At 39.5% G+C, this 26,415-nt stretch overlaps 1 protein-coding gene across 4 annotated transcripts in view; it reads left to right on the forward strand.

Moving 5' to 3' along the window:
* LRP6 (LDL receptor related protein 6) overlaps window positions 1-26,415 on the forward strand; it is a 178,528-nt gene that overhangs the window by 53,834 nt on the left and 98,279 nt on the right. For 2 of the 4 annotated variants that reach the window (XM_005207028.5, XM_005207029.5), the window contains exon 3: window positions 17,676-17,783. The exons of the other annotated variants lie outside the window; for them this stretch is intronic. In XM_005207028.5, coding sequence (XP_005207085.1) covers window positions 17,676-17,783 — 108 coding nt within the window. The remainder of the gene's footprint in view (window positions 1-17,675; window positions 17,784-26,415) is intronic. 4 annotated transcript variants of the gene reach the window in all.

A 26,415-nucleotide genomic window follows, 5' to 3' on the forward strand; every position in this document is an offset into this window, starting at 1 on the left:
TCCATACTTTTCATATCTTATAAGTAGAAGGAGACCATGTTATGTGTAATATTGAATGAATTAGCAAATTTAAACCTCCAGTGAAGAATTGCCAGTGTATATAAAGAATTGGATACCAAAAGCTTAAAAAGTTTTAGAAGAAATTTGAAAACTCATTTTTATCCTCACAGATATTTGTATATTTATTCTTAGTACAATTTAAACAGTAATTGTGAACTTTCAAAATCCCAGTTCTTACATTATAAAGCTTGAAAGAAACATGGAAAGCTATTGTGTGGGAAGGAATTTGTTTGGTACTTTGTTTCTCATTAGTCTTCCTCAGCTTGAGTTGAGTACCATCTGGGGCTAGTTATTAGCTAATATTTAGGGTCAGCTGGTTAATGATTTAAACACATCAGCACCACCTGTATGAGAGCAGAGTGCTATGGATAAACAGGTAGATGGGAAAGCCAGATTCCTCTTTACTGTTTCTAAGCCTATCCGAATGTACTAACATTGCTTTGGAAGCTTTTAGACAATATTGATGCATGGTCCCCAATTCAGACCAGTTTAATCAAAATCTCTGATGGAGGAACCCAAGTTAGTCTATATTTTTATAGAATTTTTCAGATCATTCTCAAATGCTACCAGAGTTAAAAAATTTATGCATTAGGTATATCATGCTGTTGCTGCTACTGTTGTTGGTAGTGGTATTCCTGTTACTGTTATTTTTATTACAGTTGTGTCTGTGTGGGGAAGGGGGTACATAATCTAAGAAATACAGTGTTCAAGATAACTTGCATTAGTATGTTTGGGCTTCTGTAACAATGTACCGTACATAACTGGTGGCTTATAAACAACAGAAGTTTATTTCTCACAGTTCTGGAGGTTGGGAAGTCCAAGATCAAGGTACTGGCAGGTTTGGGGTCAGGTGAGAGCCTACTTCCTAGTCAGCTTTTTTTTTTTTTTTTTTTTAAACTCTGACTGCACATGGCAGAGGGGGTAAGGGAACTTTCTGGGACCTTTTAAATAAAAGTATTAATTCCATTCATGAGGGCTCCACCCTGGAGGCCATACCTCCTAATAACCGTTACCTTGAGAGTTCGGATTTTAACATATGGTTGTAGAGGGTAGGGGGACATTCAGGCCATAGCATAACCGTTACATGTTATATGTACATATAAGAACTGTTAAATGTACAATTCTAGTTTCTGAATATTCAAGAACTGATTATCTCATGGTCATTATATATTGGTGATTATTGGATTTTGAAGTTATAAACATGTAGATAAAGCAAACTGTTCAGTTAAATTTTGTTTTATGCCTTATTGTTGTGTGACACACGTATCATGTTTTAATGTTAAGTTGGCTTTTCCAGATTGTTGCTTTTTCATCAGTTTTCATTAAGCTGTTGTTTCAGTGTACAGATGGAAGATTCCTCTAATTTAAACAGAAAAAGTATTTTTAGAGAAGATATTGGGTTACTCATAGAATTTCCTAAATAGTGGAAGAACCAGGCTTGGAATCCACATCCAGGAGCTATGTAACAGATCATAGCACATGCCTGGTGTGGTGAAGGTACCACTGTTGGATGGCATACTCACCACTCTTTGTACTCTCTCTCTGACCTGAGGCGACAAGTATGCCTTAAACTGATGCCAGTGCTCCCTTGAAAAATGGGATACAAGAAGGATGGTGATGGTGGTTTAGTCTCTCAGTCGTGTCGGACTCTTGCGACCTCATGGACTGTAGCCCGCCAGGCTCCTCTATCCATGGGATTCTCCAGGCAAGAATACTGGAGTGAGTTGCCATTTCCTTCTCCAGGGGATCTTCCCGACCCAGGAATCGAACCCAGGTCCACTGCATTGCAGGCAGATTCTTACCAACTGAAGTAGGAGGGAAGCCCCTGGATGAGTTAGCTGAATGAGTTAGCTTAAACTGGATTTAACTAGTCTTTGTTCTTACGCACAGCCTCACCAGAATGGGTGGCTGTGGTCCCTGCTGCTCCTGCAGCTGTTGCTTCCTCCTCTCCTGGTTTGCCTGACGGGTCATGCACCTGTTCCAATTGCAAGGAAGGTTTGGAAGGCAAATAGCTGGTGTTTTCAGCTTCTTTAGTTCCAGTTAGTGGTTCTGCCTCAAAAGGTGAGGATTCTTCAGCCATAGGAGGGTAGTTTAGATGCTGACTATCCATGACATTACAAAATGACTATTCATTTTGTAAGTGAATGGTCATAGGATTTGTCTGTATGTGTCCTATGCCTTGAATATTATATTTATTTTCCTTTCTAATGTTGAAAGAATGAATGGAGTGTGATGATAGATATAAAGGAAGAAGAATTTAATAGAAATATAAAATTTGGAAGTGAACTAGGCCTTAGGAATTATCTAAGCCAATCTAAAGAATAGACTGCTGATTATAAGAGTAATACCATTCAGTGAGAAATCATCTTTACTCATATTATTGAAACCAGTTTCTGCCCCAGTAGTCCTCATTAAGAAGCTGCTGTATGAAGTAGTGAACAACACCCTTGTAGTATCACCAGTGACACATTAGTTTGGCCTTTGTCCTGCAGCATCAGTGAATAGTGCAGTTTAGTAAAAGTAGGTCAGTTCAGTTCAGTCCCTCAGTCGTGTCTGACTCTCTGCGACCCCATGGACTGCAGCACGCCAGGCTTCCCTGTCCATCTCCAACTCCCGGAGCTTGCTCAAACTCATGTCCATCGAGTTGGTGATGCCATCCAACCCTCTCACCCTCTGTTGTCCGTCCCCTTCTCCTCCTGCCTTCAGTGTTTCCCAGCATCAGGGCACAGTGCAGTTCAGTGAAAGCAGGTAAGGGGAGCTAGAAATGTAACTGAGCACTCAAAGGCAAGGGCAAGATTCTCCCAGAAACTTAATTTTGGGATTCCTGTAGTACATCAGACATGTAGTTGAAATCCTCACAGGGCGTGATTGAAATAATTTTACCTTTTTTCTCTTCACCAGGCCATTAAAAAAGCAGTCAGTGAAGCTATATGTATAGTTTTTGGATTTTAGCAGTGAGATATTCCAATACATTCTCTGAGGTGACCTAGTAACAAAATGTGCACAGAGATGAGACTAATTACATAGATTTATTAGGTATAACTAGTTTTAAATTTTTAAAAAAAATTTTTTTAGTTTTAAATTGGAGAAGGAAATGGCAACCCACTCCAGTGTTCTTGCCTGGAGAATCCCAGGGACGGGGGAGCCTGATGGGCTGCCATCTATGGGGTCGCACAGAGTCAGACACGACTGAAGTGACTTAGCAGTAGCAGTTTTAAATTTAGGGAAATAATGTGTGTAATAAAGCTTTGTAGGTGTCGCTTTGGGAATCTGTGCAGTGGAGAGAGTAATCAGTTTTACTCAGGAGGCTATTTCAGGTTGTGCTTTCTAGGTGAGCAGTTGTTGGCAAGAGGGACAAGGTATGGAAATGTCTAATAGCTTTTAGTCAGTAGGAACGCTATGTACCAGACTTCTGTCATGCCATTCATTATACATTCAAGGAATAACAAACAGCTTGTTGTTACTGGAGCATAGTAGAGGAATAATGGTATTCATTAAAATAAAAGCTTATCTGTATTTTTCAAGAATATCATCTCTAATGAGACCCACATACAAGATGGTCCAAGAGCTGATGAGTGCAGACCATTATTAAACATTTGAGTGCTGATATAAGTATGCTTGCCATTGTATTAGATGGTTTTAGGATAGGGGATACAGTTATGAATGAAACAAAGCCCTGGAGTATAGAGGGGTAGGAAATGTGAAAACCATTCTAATATCATGTGTTTGAAATGTACAGAGCACTGGAGGAGTACAGAGGAGGGTGTGCTTGAGGGACTCATGAAATGCTTTCACTTAGGTGTGGTGACATTTCAGGATATTTCTGAGTGTCTAGAAGGAGGAGGGTGACATTCCAGAAGTTAATGTATCATTTTTATTATATTTAAAGGAGCTCAAAATGCATCACCTTGTTTTGTTCAGAAAGAGGAATGTGGATAACAGCAGTTTGGTAGAATTCCTGTAGTTAACATTTTCTTTGATAAGGGTAGGGAATTAAATTGATTTGGTCTGTTATTTAATACAGATTTATAAGCTTTATTTTCCAGTAGTGTTACATCGATGTTATTTCTGAATTAAATATATTCTTTGTATTGTGTCCACTCACTCTTAAATTTGTCAGCCAGACTAGGTGCCTGAGGATCATTTTTCTCCAGGGTAATCAGTTTATACATGCAGAATTCCATTATGATGCATATATATTTTCAGAGCAAGGATTATGTTTAATAGAACCCATGTTCTTTCCTGTGCCTCAGTAATAGAATCTTTTTTTTTTTTTTAATCTGGTTACTATATATTCTCTGTAAAAATTTCGCTGAGAAGAGATACTAAACAAAGTATAATGGAACTGCTTCAGGGATGAAGAAGAGGAAGGCTGTGTGAATTCTACATGGCCCTTTTTTTTCCCACTCTCATTAGGTCAGAATTTTTTTCACTGGCTTTAGTCCCTGTTTGATTAATTATGGATGTGATTTTAGAAGTTTTCTCAAAACAGATTTTATAGTAGGAGAATGTTCTTGAGGCCCCCATGGCCCTTTATAGTTAGATTTTTACCATATATCTATTACATTGTGTCCTTAAAAGGTGGCCTGACTCTTATGTACACTTCAGAATTCACTTGGTTTCATATGCAACTCTTAATTGTTTCTTTTGCCTTGTTAATACTATAGTTCAACTTCAATGACTGTTAACTACTTTTTATTTTATTTGCTTTTTCAGTCCAGCCCTTCCTTAACTTTTGCACCTTTTGTTGTTTGTTTGTTATTCTTTTGGCTGATTCTTTGACTATATTAATAGAAGGAAGAACAGTGAGGTCAGTGTGCTTATTTCATCGTTATCTAAAGTTGATAGGTTGCCTCTTAATCTCTGTTTATATTGCATATTTGTTGAATGACACCAGTATGAACTGCCGGCCTACCCTGTCCTTTATCTTTCTTCTCCCACATGGATCCATCCGTCAACTTTTATCTTCATCAGTGCTCATTTGAAGTATTTGAGAAGTTCTGTGCTTTCTCTTTCTCTAATTGCTTCTCCTTCTAGCCAGGACCTCAATGTAATCATCAGTGATTTTGTAAAAGGATAATTTTACCAGTAGTTTTGCCTTGCTTGTTTTTGTATTACCATGTCAGGCATGATGCCAATAAGCTCCTAATAGATGCTCAATACATTTAAAAAAATTAGTACCTTAGTAACTTATAAAATTGTTTGTCTTTTTCTGCCACCTGTTCTTCTTTCCCTTTCTCTATTAAGTTTTTAATGAGTTTCTAATTTAAAAGTTAATCAAATTACACATGGAAGTGTTTAGTATTTATAGATGAAATTTATTACTTCAAATCTGAAACATTAGAACAAATGAAAATACCAGCAAGCTTCATTTAAAAATTCTAAATTTTTATCAAATTTTCACCTGACAAATGCCTCAGTTTCATTTGTTGCAGTTGAAGCCTTTATATGAAGGTGATCTGTGAAGTAACATGACATGATATATTTCTTAGTATTAAGTAATGGAAGTATTATTTATTAGTTTTGATGAGCAGCGGCATGCAGATAATTTTATTTATTGCTAAAATTCTTCTTGAGCTGACTAGTTCATTGGTGACAACTTTTTATTATGTCATAATCTAGACACTGAGTTCTTACAAATTTAGTGCTTCTTTAGACAAGCTTAGTGACAGTTGTGAGACCTCTGTAAATTATACAGAAAAGACAATAGTACTTACTTGCTGTCTGCATTTTGGCAGTGTGCAAATGGCTTATGGTCTGCCACTATGAGTTCTTCATAGTTTATCTACAAACCATGATAATTGTTAATATTCTAACATAGCAAAACAAGCTCTAGGAACATATGAGAGAGTAACTCTGCTTTGTCTAGACAAGCTGGGAAAAGCTTCTATAGAGAAGAAGTTATCTTTGTGTAACTCAAAAAATAGTCTGTTTCCTATTTGTGTTTTAAGCAACTTTTTTGAGATAAACTTTACCTGTAAAATATATATATTTTAATATTTAAAGCTTGATGAGTTTTCATATATGTGTGTATCTACCATTACCCCCCTTAAAAAAAAAAGATACAACAAACCTGTTTTATCACGTCAGTCCAGAAAACTGCCATGGTCAGTTTCCAGTCAATTCCTACTTCTACCGCCACAAGTACTGATCTAACTTCTATCACTGTAGGTTAGTTTTGCTGAATCCAGAACTTGATATAATGGAGTCCTTGTGTAGGTACTTGTTTGAGACTGAATTCTTTTGTTTACCATAATTTTAAAAAGACATCCTTATTGTTGAATATGTGAGTAGTTCTTTTACATTGCCGAGTAGTATTCCATTGTATGAATATGCCAGAGTTGGTTTATCATCCTCTTGATGGGCATTTGTGTTATTTCCAGTTTTTGGTTATTATGAATAAAACTTCTCTGAACTTATATGTAGAGATCATTGTGTGGATATATTTTAATTTTCTCTTGAGTAAATACCTAAAACTAGAATTGCTAGTTCATAGGGTTAAGTGTGCATTTAACTCTGTAAGAAACTGCCAAACTAGTTTTCAAAGTTTATACTAGTTGTGTATGAGGGTTTCATTTGCTCCATCCTTACCAACACTTGGAATTATTGGTCTTTTTAATCTTAGCTATTTTAGTGGGTGTGAAGTGGTATCTTATTCTACTTCTGTGATGATTGAGATTGAGCATCTTTTTATGTGCCAGCTGGCCATTCATGTATCTTCTTGTGTGAAGTATTTAGTGAAGTCTTCTACCTATTAAAAAAGAGTAAAATTTGTATACAGTAAATTTATGCTTTTTGGTGGCCATTGCTGAATTTATACAAATACATACATTTGGATGTTGATCCCCATTGGTGCAGTGGTAAAGAATCCCCCCGCCAATGCAAGAGATGCTGGTTACATTCCTGAGTCGAGAAGATCCCCTGGAGTAGGAAATGGCAAACCACTCCAGTATTCTTGCCTGGAAACTCTCATGGACAGAGAGGGACCTGGTGGGCTACCGTCCATGGGTCTCAGAGTCAGACACGGCTGAGGGACTGAGCACACACACACACACACACATTCGGGTAATCATTGACATAATTAAAATAGAGAGTAATTCATGAACTCCCCCCATTTTTCCTTTTTGTCATCAACCTTTTCCTCTACCTGCAGCTCTAGGCAACCACTGATTTGTTTTCTGACTCTACACAGTTTTGTTTTTTCCAGAAAGTAATATAAATGGAATCATGTATCTTCTAGTGTTTGACTCTAGCTACTCTCTCTTACTATAAAGCATTTGAAGTTTATATATGTTGTTGTGTGTGTTGGTGGTTCTTTTCCCTAAAACTATAAACATTTATTACAACACAGATATAGAAAATGTACACATCATATTAAGAGAGCAAATTAAGTTTATAAATGTGATCACACCAAAGTGAGCAGCATATAGATTAAAAAACAGTACAATGCCAGCATTCTTGAAACCGCCCCCCGCCCATGTTCCATTCCTTCCCCAGAAATAACCATTATTTTAACTTCTAACAGCTAAAATGGTTTTCCTTATGTCTTTTTTAATTTTATTTTTATTAGTGTTTGTTGTTTTTTTTTTTCCATAGAGTATTCCATTGTTCGACTGTGCCACAGTTTGTCTGTCCCCATTTGAAGAACATTCTATAATTTTTGGTGACTGTGAATACATTTGCTATAAATATTATCATACAGATTTTTGTGTGAATACATATATAATTGTCTGTCTACAATGTGAGAGACCTGGGTTCAATCCCTGGGTTGGGAAGATTCCCTGGAGAAGGAAATGGCAACCAACTCCAGTACTCTTGCCTTGAAAATCCCATGGACGGAGGAGCTTGGTACAGGCTACTATCCATGGAGTCACAAAGAGTCGGGCACAACTGAGCGACTTCACTTCACTTATATTTAATTTCCCTTGAAAAGAGGAACTGATGAACGATGATGAACTATGGAATGAGGTTTGTGACATTGTACAGGAGACAGGGATCAAAGACCATCCCCATGGAAAAGAAATGCAAAAAAGCAAAATGGCTGTCTGGGGAGGCCTTACAAATAGCTGTGAAAAGAAGAGAAGCAAAAAGCAAATGAGAAAAGGAAAGATATAAACATCTGAATGCAGAGTTCCAAAGAATAGCAAGAAGAGATAAGAAAGCCTTCTTCAGCGATCAGTGCAAAGAAATAGAGGAAAACAACAGAATAGGAAAGACTAGAGATCTCTTCAAGAAAATCAGAGATACCAAAGGAACATTTCATGCAAAGATGGATTTGTTAAAGACAGAAATGGTATGCACCTAACAGAAGCAGAAGATACTAAGAAGAGATGGCAAGAATATACAGAAGAACTGTACAAAAAAGATCTTCACGACCCAGATAATCATGATGGTGTGATCACTGACCTAGAGCCAGACATCCTGGAATGTGAAGTCAAGTGGGCCTTAGAAAGCATCACTACGAACAAAGCTAGTGGAGGTGATAGAATTCCAGTTGAGCTATTCCAAATCCTGAAAGATGATGCTGTGAAAGTGCTGCCCTCAATATGCCAGCCAATTTGGAAAACTCAGCAGTGGCCACAGGACTGGAAAAGGTCAGTTTTCATTCCAATCCCAAAGAAAGGCAATGCCAAAGAATGCTCAAACTACTGCACAATTGCACTCATCTCACACGCTAGTAAACTAATGCTCAAAATTCTCCAAGCCAGGCTTCAGCAATACGTGAACCGTGAACTTCCTGATGTTCAAGCAGGTTTTAGAAGAAAAGGCAGATGAACCAGAAATCAAATTGCCAACAACTGCTGGATCATGGAAAAAGCAAGAGAGTTCCAGAAAAACATCTATTTCTGCTTCATTGACTGTGCCAAAGTCTTTGACTGTGTGGATCACAGTAAACTGTGGGAAATTCTTCAAGAGATGGGAATACCAGACCACCTGACCTGCCTCTTGAGGAATTTGTCTGCAGGTCAGGAAGCAACAGTTCGAACTGGACATGGAACAACAGACTGGTTCCAAATAGGAAAAGGAGTTCGTCAAGGCTGTATATTGTCACGCTGCTTATTTAACTTCTGTGCAGAGTACATCATGAGAAACGCTGGACTGGAAGAAACACAAGCTGGAATCAAGATTGGTGGGAGAAATATCAATAACCTCAGATATGCAGATGACACCACCCTTATGGCAGAAAGTGAAGAGGAACTAAAGAGCCTCTTGGTGAAAGTGAAAGAGGAGAGTGAAAAAGTTGGCTTAAAACTCAACATTCAGGAAATGAAGATCATGGCATCCGGTCCCATCACTTCATGGGAAATAGATGCGGAAACAGTGGAAACTGTGTCAGACTTTATTTTTCTGGGCTTCAAAGTCACTGCAGATGGTGACTGCAGCCATGAAATTAAAAGGACGCTTACTCCTTGGAAGGAAAGTTATGAACAACCTAGATAGCATATTGAAAAGCAGAGACATTACTTTGCCAACAAATGTCCGTCTAGTCAAAGCTATGGTTTTTCCTGTGGTCATGTATGGATGTGAGAGTTGGACTATAAAGAAACCTGAGCATCAAAGAATTGATGCTTTTGAACTGTGGTGTTGGAGAAGACTCTTGAGAGTCCCTTGGACTGCAAGGAGATCCAACCAGTCCATTCTGAAGGAGATCAGCCCTGGGTGTTCATTGGAAGGACTGATGCTAAAGCTGAAACTCCAGTACTTGGGCCACCTCATGCGAAGAGTTGACTCATTGCAAAAGACTCTGATGCTGGGAGGGATTGGGGGCAGGAGGAGAAGGGGACGACAGAGGGTGAGATGGCTGGATGGCATCACTGACTCCATGGACATGAGTCTGAGTGAACTCCGGGAGTTGGTGTTGGACAGGGAGGCCTGCCGTGCTGCGATTCATGGGGTTGCAAAGAGTTGGACATGACTGAGCAACTGATCTGATCTGATCTGATCTGAAAAGAGGAATGGGGTTACTAGATCTTATGGGAATGTTTACTTAATATAGGGAACAGCCAAACAGTTTTCCAAAGTAGATGTACCATTTTGCATTAACACTAGCAGTGTATAAGAGTCTCAGTTGCTCTGCATATTTGCTAGTACTTTGTATTGTCTATTTTTTTTAAAGTTTATCCATCCTGATAGATACGTAGTGATATCTCATTAGAGTTTAAATTTTCATTTTTGAGATGAATAATTATGTTGACTCTTTTTGTGTGTGATTCTTTACCATTGGTATGTCTTGTCGATCTGTCTCTTCAGATCTTTTGCTCAGTTTTTAATTTGGTTGTTTGTCGTCTATTGAATTTTAGGGGTTCTTCATACATTGTAAATATAAGTACTTTGTCAGATATATATAATGTACTGCAACAGATTGAATGCAGAAAGCTCAGATTTTATTACTCGCAACAAATTGAAGTGACAAGGTCATTTCATCTATTTCCACGAAAGTATCTGCCTGATACCTAAGTTTTATTAATCACGGTTTGTCATTAATTTTTTTAAAGTGAGAAATTGCAGTCTGTGAAAACATCTATCTCAGTTGGCCAGGTGCTTTTTCTCAAGACAACCATTCTGCTTTCATGTACAGCAGAAGTCCTTTCTCTGTAGATTGCATTTTGTTACACAGAATATTAAATACAGAGTCAAAGGTAAAGACTTAAGGAAATTAATAATTTTCTACCTAACCAATGTGAGTATTCATTGATAGTGGCTTTTCTTTTGTATATGGTGAAGAATAAATGCAGTGACTGTTCATACAGTTGATTGTCACTCCCTGCAGTTTTACCCATCATTGCTTTTTCATCAGTGCAAACATCAACACAGGTAGGTAGTTCAGGGAGCTTCCCAGGTGGCTCAGTGGTAAAGAATCTGCCTGCCAATGTAGGAGATATGGGTTCAGTTCCTGGGACGGCAAGATCCCCTGGAGAAGGAAATAGAAACCCACTCTAATATTCTTGCCTGGGAAATCTGGAAAACTCAGCAGTGGCCACAGGACTGGTAAAGGTCAGTTTTTATTCCAAACCCAAAGAAGGGCAATGCCAAAGAATGTTCAGACTACAACACAATTACACTCATTTCACATGCTAGCAAAGTAATACTCAGAATTCTCCAAGCTAGGCTTCAACACTATGTGAACCAAGAACTCCTAGATGTTTAAGCTGGTTTTAGAAAAGTCAGAGGAACCAGAGATCAAATTGCTAACATCTGTTGGATCATAGAAAAAGCAAGAGAATTCCAGAAAAGCTTCTACTTCGGTGACTACGCTAAAGTCTTTGATTGTGTGGATTACAACAAACTGTGAAAAGTTCTTAAAGAGATGGGAATACCAGACCACCTTACCTGCATCCTGTGAAACCTGTATGCAGATCACGAAGCAGCAGTTAGAATTGGACATGGAATAATGGACTGGTTCAAAATTGGGAAAGGAGTATGTCAAGGCTGTATATTGTCATCTTGCTTATTTAATTTATATGCAGAGTACATCATGAGAAATGCCAGGCTGGGTGAAGCACAAGCTGGAATCAAGATTGCTGGGAGAAATATCAATAGCTTCAGATATGCAGACGATACCACCCTTATGGCAGAAAGTGAGGAGGAACTCTTGATGAAAGTGAAAGAGGAGAGTGAAAAAGCTGGCTTAAAACTCAACATTCACAAAACTAAGATGGCATCCAGTCCTATCACTTCATAGCAAATAGATGGGGAAACTGGAAACAGTGACAGATTTTCTTTTCTTGGGCTCCAGAATCACTGCAAATGGTGACTGCAGCCATGAAATTAAAAGACACTTACTCCTTGGAAGAAAACCTATGACCAACCAAGACAGCATATTAAAAAGTAGAGACCTTACTTTCCTGACAAAGGCCCATCTAGTCAAAGCTATGGGTTTTCCAATGATCATGTATGGATGTGAGAGTTGGACCATAAAGAAGGCTGTGTGCTGAAGAATTGATGCTTTTGAACTGTGGTGTTGGAGAAGACTCTTGAAAGTTGCTTGGACTGCAAGGAGATCAAACCAGTCAATCCTAAAGCAAATCAACCCTGAATATTCATTGGAAGAACTGGCTGAAGTTCCAATACTTTGGCTACCTGATAAAGAGCTGACTCATTTGAAAAGACCTTGATGCTGGGAAAGATTGAAGGCAGGAAGAGAAGGGGACAACAGAGGGGGACAACAGATGGTTGGATGGTATCATCGACTCAATGGATATGAACGTGAGCAAGCTCTGGGAGATGGTGAAGCCTGGTGTGCTGCAGTCCATGGTGTTGCAGAGTCGGACACAACTGGGTTACTGAACAACAACAATAAAGACAGTTCATTCAGGGCAATCTCTGCAATTCAACAGAGTTATTCAACACTTTGAATGTTTATTGATCTGAACATTCACATAGAAGATTTTTGATGATTAGTTGGTACTGACACCTGATGAACAAACAAAACAGAAGTCTGGCCATCTCCTTAGATTCAGTCTTATGTAAGGTGGGGCTTCCCTGGTGGCTCAGTTGGTAAAGAATCTGCCTGCAATGCAGGAGACCCCAGTTTGATCCCTGGGTCAGGAAGATTCCTTGGAGAATGAAATGGCAACCCACTCTAGTATTCTTGCCTGGGAAATCCCATGCATGGAGGACAGAGGAGCCTGGTGGGCTACAGTCCATGGGGTCGCAAGAGTCGGACACAACTTGATGACTACACCACCACCACCACCAGGTGAAGGCACAGTTTCTTAGATGATCTTCTGTGTTTGAGTTTGCAGCTAAATTTTAAATTTCATGTTACTGTATCTTTGGAAATTGGTGGCACTATGATTTCTTTTATTGACTTTTCTTGGAGGAGGAATTCAGTAATGTTAGCTGGAGAAAGCTTTGTTAGTCTCCCAGTTTTTATGTGTTTCTTCACCTGGAAAGCTGTAATAAACATTGTTTGGTTTTTAATGAAGTCATATTTACATTTAACCTAGGCAATTCATTTTTCTGTAAACTCTGAGTGATTGGTCTCAATGCCTCAGTTTAATTGGAACCATTATACTATTCACAATAAAATAGCATGTATACGGCAGTGGAAAGAGTGCTTTTGTAATACTTTGTTTTTTTCATTTACTGCTTTGCTCAGGGTCTTGGAGTAGATTTCATCCCTGACCTCAGACTTTTCGTTTTATGCTGTAGTAATATTGGAATGCATGTAGTTCCTTTCACATACAGTTTGTGCTTCACTGTAAAGTTTTTTCCTTCTAATTTCTTATAATCCAACCTGCTGCTTCTTCAAGGCTCAGCTCAGGTGTCATTATCTCTTGATTGCCCTTGTGGCCCCTCTTCTATTGCTGTCAGAGCAGAGAGGTCACGCTTACCTGTCTTAAAGCCCTGTGATATTTGAAAACTGTCAATTCTGAGAACTCCTTGAATGCTAGGACCATCCCTCAAGGGATGTTTGCCACTTGGTAGGTGCTCATCCCTTAACCATTATACAGTGGAAGTGAGAAATAGATTTAAGTGACTAGATCTGATAGACACAGTGCCTGATGAACTATGGACTGAGGTTCGAGACATTGAATAGGAGATAGCCATCAAGACCATCCCCAAGAAAAAGAAATGCAAAAGAGCAAAATGGCTGTCTGAGGAGGCCTTACATTTAGCTGTGAAAAGAAAAGAAGCGAAAAGCAAAGAAAAGAAAGAAAGATATACGCATTTGAATGCAGAGTTCAAAGAATAGCGAGGAGAGATAAGAAAGCCTTACTCAGTGATCAGTGCAAATAACTATTGGAAAACAATAGAATGGGAAAGACTAGAGATCTCTTCAAGAAACTTAGAGATACCAAGGGAATATTTCACGCAAAGTTGGGTTCAATAAAGGACAGCGGTGGCAAGAATACAGAGAACAACTATCCAAAAAGATCTTCACAACCCAGTTAATCACAATGGTGTGATTACTCACCGAGAGCCAGACATCCTGGAATGCGAAGTCAAATGGGCCTTATGAAGCATGACTACAAACAGAGCTAGTGGAGGTGATGGAATTCCAGTTGAGCTATTTCAAATCCTAAAAGATGCTGTGAAAATGCTGCACTCAATATGCCAGCAAATGTGGAAAACACAGCAGTGGCCACAGGACTGGAAAAGGTCAGTTTTCATTCCAATCCCAAAGAAAGGCAATGCCAAAGAATGCTCAAACTACTGCACAATTGCACTCATCTCACATGCTAGTAAAGTAATGCTCAGAAGTCTCCAAGCCAGGCTTCAACAGTATGTGAACTGTGAACTTCCAGATATTCTAGCTGGTTTTAGAAAAGGCAGAGGAACCAGAGATCAAATTGCCAATATCCATCGGATTATCAAAAAAGCAAGAGAGTTCCAAAAAAACATCTACTTCTGCTTTATTGACTATGCCAAAATGTTTGGCTGTGTGGATCATCACAAACTATGGAACATTTTGAAAGAGATGGGAATACCAGACCACCTGACCTGCCTCTTGAGAAATCTGTATGCAGGTCAGGAAGCAACAGTTTGAACTGGGCATGGAACAACAGACTGGTTCCAAATAGGAAAAGGGGTAGTTAAGGCTGAATATTGTCACCCTGCTTATTTAACTTATATGCAAAGTACATCATGAGAAACGCTTTGGATGGATGAAACACAAGCTGGAAAAAAACACACTGCCGGGAGAAATATCAATAACCTCAGATATGCAGATGACACCACCCTTATGGCAGAAATCAAAGAAGGACTAAAGAGTCTCTTGATGACAGAGTGAAAAAATTGGCTTAAAGCTCAACATTCAGAAAACTAAGATCATGGCATCTGGTCCCATCACTTCATGGGAAATAGATGGGGAAACAGTGTCAGACTTTATTTTGGGGGGCTCCAAAATCACTGCAGATGGTGACTGCAGCCATGAAATGAAAAGACTCTTACTCCTTGGAAGGAAAGTTATGACCAACCTCAGTTCAGTTCAGTCGCTCAGTCGTGTCTGACTCTTTACGACCCCATGAATCACAGCACGCCAGGCCTCCCTGTCCATCACCAAATCCCGGAGTTTACTCAGACTCATGTCCATCGAGTCAGTGATTCTGTCCAGCCATCTCATCCTCTGTCATCCCCTTCTCCTCCTGCCCCCAGTCCCTCCCAGCATCAGAGTCTTTTCCAATGAGTCAACTCTTCGCATGAGGTGGCCCAAGTACTGGAGTTTCAGCTTTAGCATCAGTCCTTCCAGTGAACACCCAGGACTGATCTCCTTTAGAATGGACTGGTTGGATCTCCTTGTGGTCCAAGGGACTCTCAAGAGTCTTCTCCAGCACCACCGTTCAAAAGCTTCAAGTCTTCGGTGCTCAGCTTTCTTCAGAGTCCAACTCTCACATCCATATGTGACCACTGGAAAAACCGTAGCCTTGACTAGACGGACCTTTGTTGGCAAAGTAATGTCTCTGCTTTTCAATATGCTATCTAGGTTGATCATAACTTTCCTTCCAAGCAGTAAGTGTCTTTTAATTTCATGGCTGCAATCACCATCTGCGGTGATTTTTGGAGCCCCCCAAATTAAAGTCTGACACTGTTTCCACTGTTTCCCCATCTATTTCCCATGAAGTGATGGGACCAGATGCCATGATCTTCGTTTTCTGAATGTTGAGCTTTAAGCCAACTTTTTCACTCTCCTCTTTCACTTTCATCAAGAGGCTCTTTAGTTCCTCTTCACTTTGTGCCATAAGGGTGGTGACGTCTGCATATCTGAGGTTATTGATTTTTCTCCCAGCAATCTTGATTCCAGCTTGTGCTTCCAGCCCAGCGTTTCTCATGATATACCCTGCATATAAGTTAAATAAGCAGGGTGACAATATACAGCCTTGACGAACTCCTTTTCCTATTTGGAACCAGTCTGTTGTTCCTTGTCCAGTTCTGACTATTCCTTCCTGATCTGCATATAGGTTTCTTAAGAGGCAGGTCAGGTGGTCTGGTATTCCCATCTCTTGAAGAATTTTCCACAGTTTATTGTGATCCACACAATCAGAGGCTTTGGCATAGTCAATAAAGCAGACATAGATGTTTTTCTGGAACTCTCTTGCTTTTTCGATGATCCAGCGGATGTTGGCAATTTGATCTCTGGTTCCTCTGCCTTTTCTAAAACCAGCTTGAACATCTGGAAGTTCACGGTCCACGTATTGCTGAAGCCTGGCTTGGAGAATTTTGAGCATTCCTTTACTAGCGTGTGAGATGAATGCAGTTGTGCAGTAGTTTGAGTGTTCTTTGGCATTGCCTTTCTTTGGGATTGGAATGAAAACTGACCTTTTCCAGTCCTGTGGCCACTGCTGAGTTTTCCAAATTTCTATGACCAACCTAGGCAGCATGTTAAAAAGCAGAAACATCACTTTGCTAACAAAGGTCTGTCTAGTCAAGGCTATGGTTTTTCCAGCGGTCATGTATGGATGTGAGAGTTGGACTATAAAGAAAGCTGAGCGCCAAAGAATTGATGCTTTTGAACTGTGGTGTTGGAGAAGACTCTTGAGAGTCCCTTGGACAGCAAGGAAATCCAACCAGTCCATCCTAAAGGAGATCAGTCCTGAATATTTATTGGCAGGACTGATGTTGAAAGTGAAACTCTGATACTTTGGCCACCTGATGGGCAGAACTGACTCATTTGAAAAGACTCTGATGCTGGGAAAGATGGAAGGCGGAAGGAGAAAGGGACGACAGATGATGAGGTGGCTGGATGGCATCACTGACTCAATGGACATGAATTTGAGTAAACTCCAGGAGTTGGTGATGGACAGTCCATGGACAGTCCATGCGTGTTGCAGTCCATGGGATAGCCAAGAGTTGGACACAACTGAGCGACTGCAATGAACTGAATTGAACTGAGGTGCTCAGTGTTAATTCTGCGTTGAACTGAATTGATGAAAATGAAACAAAGATTAATTAATAAAAAACTTTGCTTATGGAGACAAACGCTAAAGTGTGCAACACTGGGTTTCCCTGGTGGCTCAGTGGTAAAGAATCCACCTGCCATTGGATGGGACATGGGTTCCATCCCTGGTCCAGGAAGATGCCACATGCCTCAGAACAGGTAAATCTGTGCTCTAGAGCCCGGGAACCACAATTACTGAGCCTTTGTGCTGTGGATACTAAAGCTCTCGTTCCCTAGATCCTGTGTTCTGTAACAAGAGAAACCACAACAATGAGAGGCCGGTGCACCACAACTAGAGAAAAGCCTACATAGCAGGGAAGACCAAAATAAGTAATTAAAACACAACAAAACAAAACAAAAAGGGGGGAACTCCATGCAAAGCCGAAACTACATAAAGCAATCTTACTAATTAGTATATAAATTACAATTCTTTTGTGACTTTAAAATTTTTCATCAAAATATTAAATATTATTACTGTCTGATGTAAATGTATAGAGAAGTAGAAAAACAGTAAAACTAGTATGTATTTACTTATATTACATCTATAAAATATTAGAAGTATCATTAAAAATAGTTTGAGCAGAGAATGCTGCTCTCTTCTCACTGTATAACTTACTATACAGAGCAAGCATCTTTTCTGTGCCCTAGTGAATTATAATATTCCTCTCTGTGTTTGGAGCAAGCCTTCAAAATATTTAATATTAATAATTAATATTTAATTTTGTGTTTTCAGTGTTGTGAATTATCTGAGAGAGTTCCTTCAGTGTGAAGTTATTTTTGGTGGCATCACTCTGGGATGTGTTTATCCTTTTGGGCACAACCACTTTGCTCATTTATGTTGGTAAGCTGGCTTTGACTAAATTCTCCCGGCTGCGTATCTATCTAGAATTTTGAATGACAGTGGTGTCAACAACCCATAGTCAACTGTTTCTTCTATAACTCTATTTATATTCAGTTCAGATTTCATCTATACTTACCACTTTTCATTTCTTTGCTGCACTTTCATCTTTCTTGGCCAATTTTCTTTTGATAATATATTTTCATAGAATGTCACATAGCTTTTATCAGCGCAAAGAGGCAGCATGGGCATATACTCTGCTGTCTGTGTGTGAGCTGAATAACAGTTGAGTGGAGACCAGTCATAGACTTTGAAAGAGGAGTGTGATTGATGATGGATCATGAAACACATCTGTCATTTACACGGTGATTTGTGGAGCTGGTAGTGAAATTTGTGGTTACCATAACTGAAATTTGACCATGTTGCGTGTATGTAGGGTGATGTTATTTAACTGAAATTCATCTATGGTGGAATCGTGCAAAGCATTGACTTCCTGAGCAGAATTAAAGGCAAGGTACTGGAGTGAACCTACGTGAAGGATCCTGAAGTTTGCTTATGCTTCATTTATGGTAAATCTGCTTCTGAGTTGTTACATGGTATATACAATGATGAACTAAAGAAAGTTTGAGAAATTGTGTATTTTGGTACAGATAGAGTTTAAATTTCGATTTTTTTGGAAGAAATCTTCTATATGATTTTGCCATTTTTATGTTGTTGTGCATATACATAAGACTTCTTCTTAGCCAAGCACTTAATTTATGGGGATACTAGCTGATTGGGAAAAGATAAACATAGATATTCAGTTTACTTCCCACCTGCCTCTTTTTCCTACTGTTTATCAAGATCCAGAACAGTGAAAAAACTCACAGGTAAAAGTGAAAAAAATTAGATCAGCACAAGCAACTGGAGCGTTTCTGCACAGCAAAGGAAATAGTCCCCCTGCCAAGCCCTACAGAGTGGGAGAAAATATTTGTAAGTAATATATTAGATAACGGTTAGTATCCAAAATATAGTAAGAACTTACACAACTTAAACCAATCCATTTTAAAAAAATGGGCAGAGGAACTAAATAGATATTTTTCAAAAGAAAATAAACGTAAATGGCCAGTAGCTACATGAAAAGGTGCTCCATATTGATAATCATTAGGGAAATGCAAGGCAAAACCTCAATGAGATATCACCTCTCACCTGTTAGAATGTTTATTATCAAGAAGACAAGAGGTAAGTGATGCTGAAGATGTAGAGATAAGGGAATTCTTGTACACTGTTGTTAGGCATGTAAATTGGTTTAGTTCTTATGGAAACCAATATGAAAGTCTTTAAAAAATTAAAAATGTAACTGCCTTATGGTTCAGCAATTCCACTTCTGGATATACAGTTGAGCTTATTATTATTTTTAATTTATCTTGATTGTGTTGGGTGTTTGTTGCTGCATGCAGGCTTTCTCTAGTTGTGGCAAGTGGGGGCTGTTCTTCCCCTTGGTGTTCGGGGTTCTCATTGCTGTGGCTTCTTTTATTGTGGAGTATGGGCCCTAGGTGCACATGCTCAGTAGCTCAGTAGCTGCAGCGTATAGACTGTAGGGTGCTTGGGCTTCAGCAGTTGGTGGCACACGGGCTTGGTTGGTCCATGGCATGTGGAATCTTCCTGGACCAGGATCGAACCCTTGACTTCTGCGTTGGCAGGTGGATTCTTACCACTGTACCACCAGGGAGGTCCTATACTTGAGTTTGAACAGCGTGGTTTAGGAGTGCTGACCCTCTGTGCAGTTGAAAATCCACTTGTAACTTATAGTCTTCCTTTTGTATATACATGATTGCTCTGTATCTGAGATTCTACATTTGTGGATTTAACCTGCCATGGGTTGTGTGATTGTCAACTGTTGTTGCTGTTCAGTCACCCATTTGTGTCTGATGCTTTGTGACCCCATGGACTGCAGCCCGCTAGGCCTCCCTGTCCGTCACCAGGTCCCAAAATTTGCCCAAGTTCATGTCCATTGCATTGGTGGTGCCATCCAGCCATCTCATCCTCTGACACCCTCCTCTCCTTCTGCCCTCAATCTTTCTCAGCATCTGGGACTTTTCCAGTGAGTTGTCTGTTCTCATCAGATGATCCTTCCAATAAGTATTCATGATTGATTTCTCTTAAGATTGACTGGATTGTGTGGTACTGTAGTATTTTATTGTTGAAAAGAAAATTTGTATGTGGACCTGTGCAGTTTCAATTTCTGTTGTTCACAGCTCAGCTGTATATCCAAAGGAAATGAAAACAGGAATTGAAGAGATGTATGTACTCCTATATTCATTGTTAGTTATTCACAATAGCTAAGATACAGAAACAGCCTACATGTTCTTCAATAGATGAATGGATAAAGGAGTTGCCGTATATATGCACAATGGAATATTAGCCATTGAGAAAAAATAATCTGCCATGTGTGGAAACATAGGTGGACCTCGAGGGGATTATGCTAAGTGAGATAAGTCGGTCAGAGAAAAACAAATATTATATAGCATCACTTACATGTGGAATCCAAAAGAGCCAAACTTACAAAAACAGTGTAGACTGGTGGTTATCAGAAGCTGGGAGCTGGAGGAACTGGGAATATGTTGTTTAAGGGTACAAACCTAGAGCTAGTAGATAAATAAGTCCTTGAGATCGAATGCACAATGTAGTGATTATAGTCAACAATACTAGATTATAAACAACGAGATCTTAATTGTTCCCACTGAAGAAAAGAAAGTAATGATGTGAAGTGGTAAGTGTGTCAGCTAATGCTATGGTAGTCATATTTCAGTATATAAGTATCAAACCAACATATTGTACATCTTAAACTCACATGATGTTATGTGTCAGTTATATTTCAGTTTAAAGAAGGAAAAAACATTTAGGATAGGGAAACTTTGGACCTGGATTGTATAGTAATAAAAGAACAAATAATACATGGGTTGATTTAGTATTTTGTCATTGACTGGTTGCTTTCTTTTTAAAACTCTTATGGTGAGAGATCTGAATTCTTAGGATAATTGCATTCTAGCTTTCTTATGTTTGATTTTATGAGATATAAACCAGAGGTGAGCTGTTAGCTAGAACATTGCTAAAATATTTACTGATAGAATGACCTTTGAACAGTTGGCACTGAGACATGAAATTAGCATGTCAAAGTACGTGAAGAAATACTGCCACCAGATTCAGTCTGTGATCATGGGAAATCTCTAGTCAGTTTCTCTGCCAGCTTATTCTTCGAACCTATTGTTTTCTTTTCTGCTGGCTGTTGTAGACAAGAGTTCTATCAAAGAGGTATTTGTATGCCTCTGCAAAAGGAATACTTTACCAAATCAGCAAATGGAAAAATTTTTCCTCATTTACTTAAAAAAAACTTTTCTTAATCCAGAAATTGCCAAGAACATAAATGTGTAAGTTAGAGGTAATAAACATTAAGCGAATGATCAGACGTATTTGTAATGCTACGAATGTGAAGTACTCTGAGAGCTTATATGGGACTGTATGACCTAATTTGTAATTTAAAGAAGGTCTGTTAGAGAAAACTTGATTTAAGTTGAACTCTGAAAGAGAAGATAACAGGTAAAGGGAAAGCGCTGTACTGCCAGGGAGTATGGTACCTGGCATATAATAAATAAAGGTGTGTGTGGGTGTGTGTGTGCGTGTGCATGTGCAGTTGTGTCTGACTCTCTGCAGCCTCATGGACTATAGCCCACCATGCTCGTCTGTCAATAGAATTTTCCAGGCAAGAATACTGGAGTGGGTTGCCATTTCCTACTCCAGGGAATCTTTCCAACCCAGGGATCAAACCCACATCTCCTTCATCTCATGCATTGACAGGTGTATTCTTTACCATGGCATCACCTGGGAAGCCCAAGGTGATGAAGAGAAGAGTGGTGTTAATTGAAGCTGAAGAGATGGGTAGGAGCCAGATAGTATAAAGATTGTGTTAATAACTTTGCCGTTCATTCTAAAAGTGAAACCATGAACAAGAGATTTATGATGTAAAAAACAATAGCTAGAGCATAGATAGAGCTTCTAAGTGCTTTGCATGTATTAACTGCTATATTCTGACAGAAACCATTTGACATGCATCTGTTTTTAATCCTTGTGTTATGAGGAATATGAGGGACAGAAAGGTGAAATAACTTGCTCAAAATCATGTGTCTGGGAGTGGCGGGCCTGAGCACCCTAGCTCTGGAATCTCTGCTTTACATCATCGCTACACTATCTTTTATAATCCAACTTTTCCACACTTAAAGTACTTGTAGTTATAAATTATATGATTTATAATTGAAGAGTTCAAAAGAACAGTTCCTGTTATGGTGATATCTCAAATATGACATCATACTGCTTGGTGGTATATGGCTGAACATCTTTTACTTTAATAGCTGTGTATTTATATTAATGTTTATTAATATTTACCTCTTTTAAGGCATCCCTTTTTTGACAAGAGACCTAGAAATCATCTTTAGTTCTTGCTCTTCGTCACTCCTCAAGCCAAGTCCTGTCAGTTTTTTCTTCCCAAATACCTGTTGGCTTTACCCTCTATGATTATTTTTTTGAATGGAATCTTTAATCCATTTATATTTTATTGTTGTTATTTACTTGAATGTTCTTATGTCTGTCATTTTGTTTTCCTTCAGTTCAGTCACGTCTGACTCTTTGTGACCCCATGGACTGCAGCACACCAGGCTTCCCTGTCCATCACCAACTCCCAGAGTTTACTCATATTCATGTCCATTGAGTAGGTGATGCCATCCAACCATCTCATCCTCTTTCGTCCCCTTCTCCTCCCGCCTTCAGTCTTTCCCAACATTACGGTCTTTTCCAATGACTCAGTTCTGCCCATCAGGTGGCCAAAGTATTGGAGTTTCAGCTTCAACATCAGACCTTCCAATGAACACCCAGGACTGATCTCCTTTAGGATGGACTGGTTGGATCTCCTTGCAGTCCAGGGACTCTAAAGAGTCTTCTCCAACACCACAGTTCAAAAGCATCAATTCTTCGGCACTCAGCTTTCTTTATAGTCCAACTCTCATATCCATACATGACTACGGGAAAAACCATAGCCTTGACTGCTGCTGCTGCTGCTAAGTCGCTTCAGTCGTGTCCGACTCTGTGCGACCGCATAGACGGCAGCCCACCAGGCTCCTCCGTCCTGGGATTCTCCAGGCAAGAATACTGGAGTGGGTTGCCATTTCCTTCTCCAGTGCATGAAGGTGAAAAGTGAAAGTGAAGTCGCTCAGTCGTGCCCAACCCTTAGCGACCCCATGGACTGGAGCCTACTAGGCTCCTCTGTCCGTGGGATTTTCCAGGCAAGAGTCCTGGAGTGGGGTGCCGTTGCTACTAGATGGACCTTTGTTGACAAAGTAATGTCTCTGCTTTTTAGTATGCTGTCTAAGTTGGTCATAACTTTCCTTCCAAGGAGTAAGCATCTTTTAATTTCATGGCTGTAGTCACCATCTGCAGTGATTTTGGAGCCCCAAAAAATAAAGTCTGTCATTGTTTCCACTATTTCTCCATCTATTTGCCATGAAGTAATGGGACCAGATGCCATGATCTTAGTTTTCTGAATGTTGAGCTTTAAGCCAACTTTTTCACTCTCCACTTTCACTTTCACCAAGAGGCTCTTTAGTTCTTCTTTTCTTTCTGCCGTAAGGGTGGTATCATCTGCATATCTGAGGTTATTGATATTTCTCCTGGCAATCTTGATTCCAGCTTGTGCTTCTTCCAGCCCAGTGTTTCCCATGATGTACTCTGCATATAAGTTAAATAAGCAGAGTGACAATATACAGCCTTGACTACTCCTTTTCCTATTTGGAACCAGTCTGTTGTTCCATGTCCAGTTCTAACTGTTGCTTCCTAACCTGCATACAAATTTCTCAAGAGACGGGTCAGGTGGTGTGGTATTCCCATCTCTTGAAGAATTTTCCACAGTTTGTAATGATCCACACAGTTGAAGACTTTGGCTTAGTCAGTGAAGTATAGAAGTAGATGTTTTTTTTGAACTCTTGCTTTTTTGATAATCCAATGGATGTTGGCTGTTGGAGGCCAGAGTGAGGTACTCCGCCCATGGCAAAGGTCATGAGGAAGGAGGCTCGACATACGCAAAGGCGGGATCGAGCCTCAGGAGTCCCCCTGGAAATCCTCGAGCATCTACCCCCATTAACCAGAGCCTGCCTACTTTACTACTTTGTGCTCTCACCTACACCTCTGACTTTACGGGGAGCTGTCCCCCACCACCTCTTTCGGAAAAGGAGTTAACTTAGAGCTCTAGTTAATAATAATTCCTGGGCGTGATAAGAGTGTTTTAACCTACAAACTCCTCTGAAGGTTCTCTAGCCTGCCTGACAGGCTTGTCCGGCCACATGTGATTGCTCACAGCCTCCCAACCGTGAGAGGCATGAGATGCTTTAAACCTTCTAAAAACAGGTTCCTTAGAAAAGTTAGAAAACTATTAGTATAAGTATAATGGGCTGATTAGAAATTGTATTGGTGAAGGATTTTTCATTTGTTGAGCCAGTGTTTGTTGCTAAGTCTTCATATCCCCTGCCCTTACACACATTAATGAATATGTAGAAGAAGTAACTATTAACCTTTGATATTAATCACGTTAGACCTTAGGCTAAGTAAATTCTTTCCTTAACTAAAACCCACTACACCCTCACCCTATAGGAATGTAACTTTATTTGGGTGGCGTCTGTTTTAAGAATAATCACCCTTGGAGAAAAAAGTGTTCTGACCACTGTCACAAGGAGAGGGTCGTAAATTGTCAGCAGGCCCCCCTGGCCAGAAGATGATCTAACACCCCTAAGACCTCTGTATACATTTGTGTGAAGCACCTGACGTTAATAAAAGTCAGGACTGCTGTCCCCACGTGACTTTTGTATAACGTCTCAGTGTATAAAAACAGACTCTGGAAAATAAAGAATTGGGATCAGTTTCTCGAAATACTGGTCTCCCCATGTCGCGCTCTCTCTCTCACTCTGGTTGAATCTCCATCTGGATCGCGGAACCCACCATGCTTACTAATTATGCCTGGGCTTCTAAGATCCGACCGGGGAGGCCTCAGTGTCTCCTCTCCTTTGGGAGAACGGAAGGACGCCTGTGGCCTACATAAGTGTTGCAAGCTTCTTGTCTTGAAGTTTTATTGGTCTCCCGCGTAAACCAAGCTACTCAGCCTCTTTTCTCCACTGAATTTTCCTACTGAGCTATCCTTATTCTCTTACTCTTTATATCTTTAATTAATATCTGATTGAAGCTATTGTATCCTGACCCTCGCTGACGCCGTCCTCGCTTCGAATACCCTGGATCAGCCGGGTTGGACCCCAGCAGTTGGCAATTTGATCTCTGGTACCTCTGCCTTTTCTAAAACCACCTTTTCTTGAACACCTGGAAGTTCACAGTTCACGTAATGTTGAAGCCTGGCTAGGAGAATTTTTGGAGAAGGCAATGGCACCCCACTCCTGTACTCTTGCCTGGAAAATCCAATGGACGGAGGAGCCTGGTAGGCTACAGTCCATGGGGTTGTGAAGAGCCAGACACAACTGAGCAGCTTCACTTTCTTTCACTGTATAATCGTAAGGGATTTGATTTAGATCATACCTGAATGGTCTAGTGGTTTTTCCTACTTTCTTCAATTTAAGTTTTCCTTATGTCTTGCTTTTTTGTTATTTTGCTTCAACTTAACTGCCTCCATTAAGCAGATGTTTTCTAGGGTATAATTTTAATTTCTTGGTTAAATTTTTAGCTATAATTCTTTAGATATTTTCTTAGTATTTGTTAAGAGATTATAATATCATTTTTAATCACAATGGACTTCAGATTAATGCTAATTTAATTCCAGTAAAATACAGAAACTTTGCTTCAGTACTAATCTTTGTTTTTCCTTCTCCGTTTTGCTACTGTTGTCATATATTAGGGTTCTGTATTTAAAGCTCTAATATTGTGTAATACTGTGTTATAATAATCACCTTAAGCAGTCTTTTTTAGAGAAGTATTTAGTAAGGTTATCTTGCATATAAGACTGTTTGGAAACTGGGAAGTCTTGCATTCTCACAATGAAATTCTCTTTACCCAAACCACAATAAAATGATCATACCTAGTAAATTAACATTAATAGATTTCTATTATAGAATTTGACATACCATCAGATTTTGCCAAGTTGCCCAATAATATCTTTGTAACAGTTTGCCCAGAGAAGGCAGTGACAACCTACTCCAGTGTTCTTGCCTGGAGAATCCCAGGGACTGAGGAGTCTGGTGGGCTGCCGTCTCTGGGGTCGCACAGAGTCGGACCCGACTGAAGGGACTTTGCAGCAGCAGCCATTTCCCCAACCTATCTACCAGTTTGATACACTGTATGCAGTAGTTACTATGTCTCTTTGTTCTCCTTTTACCCAGATTAATTTATCTGCCTTTATTTGACTTTATTAACATTGAAATGTTCAAAGGCAGTTGTTTTCTAGAATGTTCTTTAATTTGGTAGTCTGTTTCCTTTATAATTTTGTTCAACTTATGCATTTTTGGACAGAAATACTGTGTAAGAGAACTTAACATAAAAAATGGTACATTTTTTCCCAACATATTGCCAGTGTTTTCCTTAATTGATGATAGATGATGTGAGTAAGGTGTTG

Source organism: Bos taurus, chromosome 5 (genome assembly GCF_002263795.3).
Source record: "Bos taurus isolate L1 Dominette 01449 registration number 42190680 breed Hereford chromosome 5, ARS-UCD2.0, whole genome shotgun sequence".
Lineage (NCBI taxonomy): Eukaryota > Metazoa > Chordata > Mammalia > Artiodactyla > Bovidae > Bos > Bos taurus.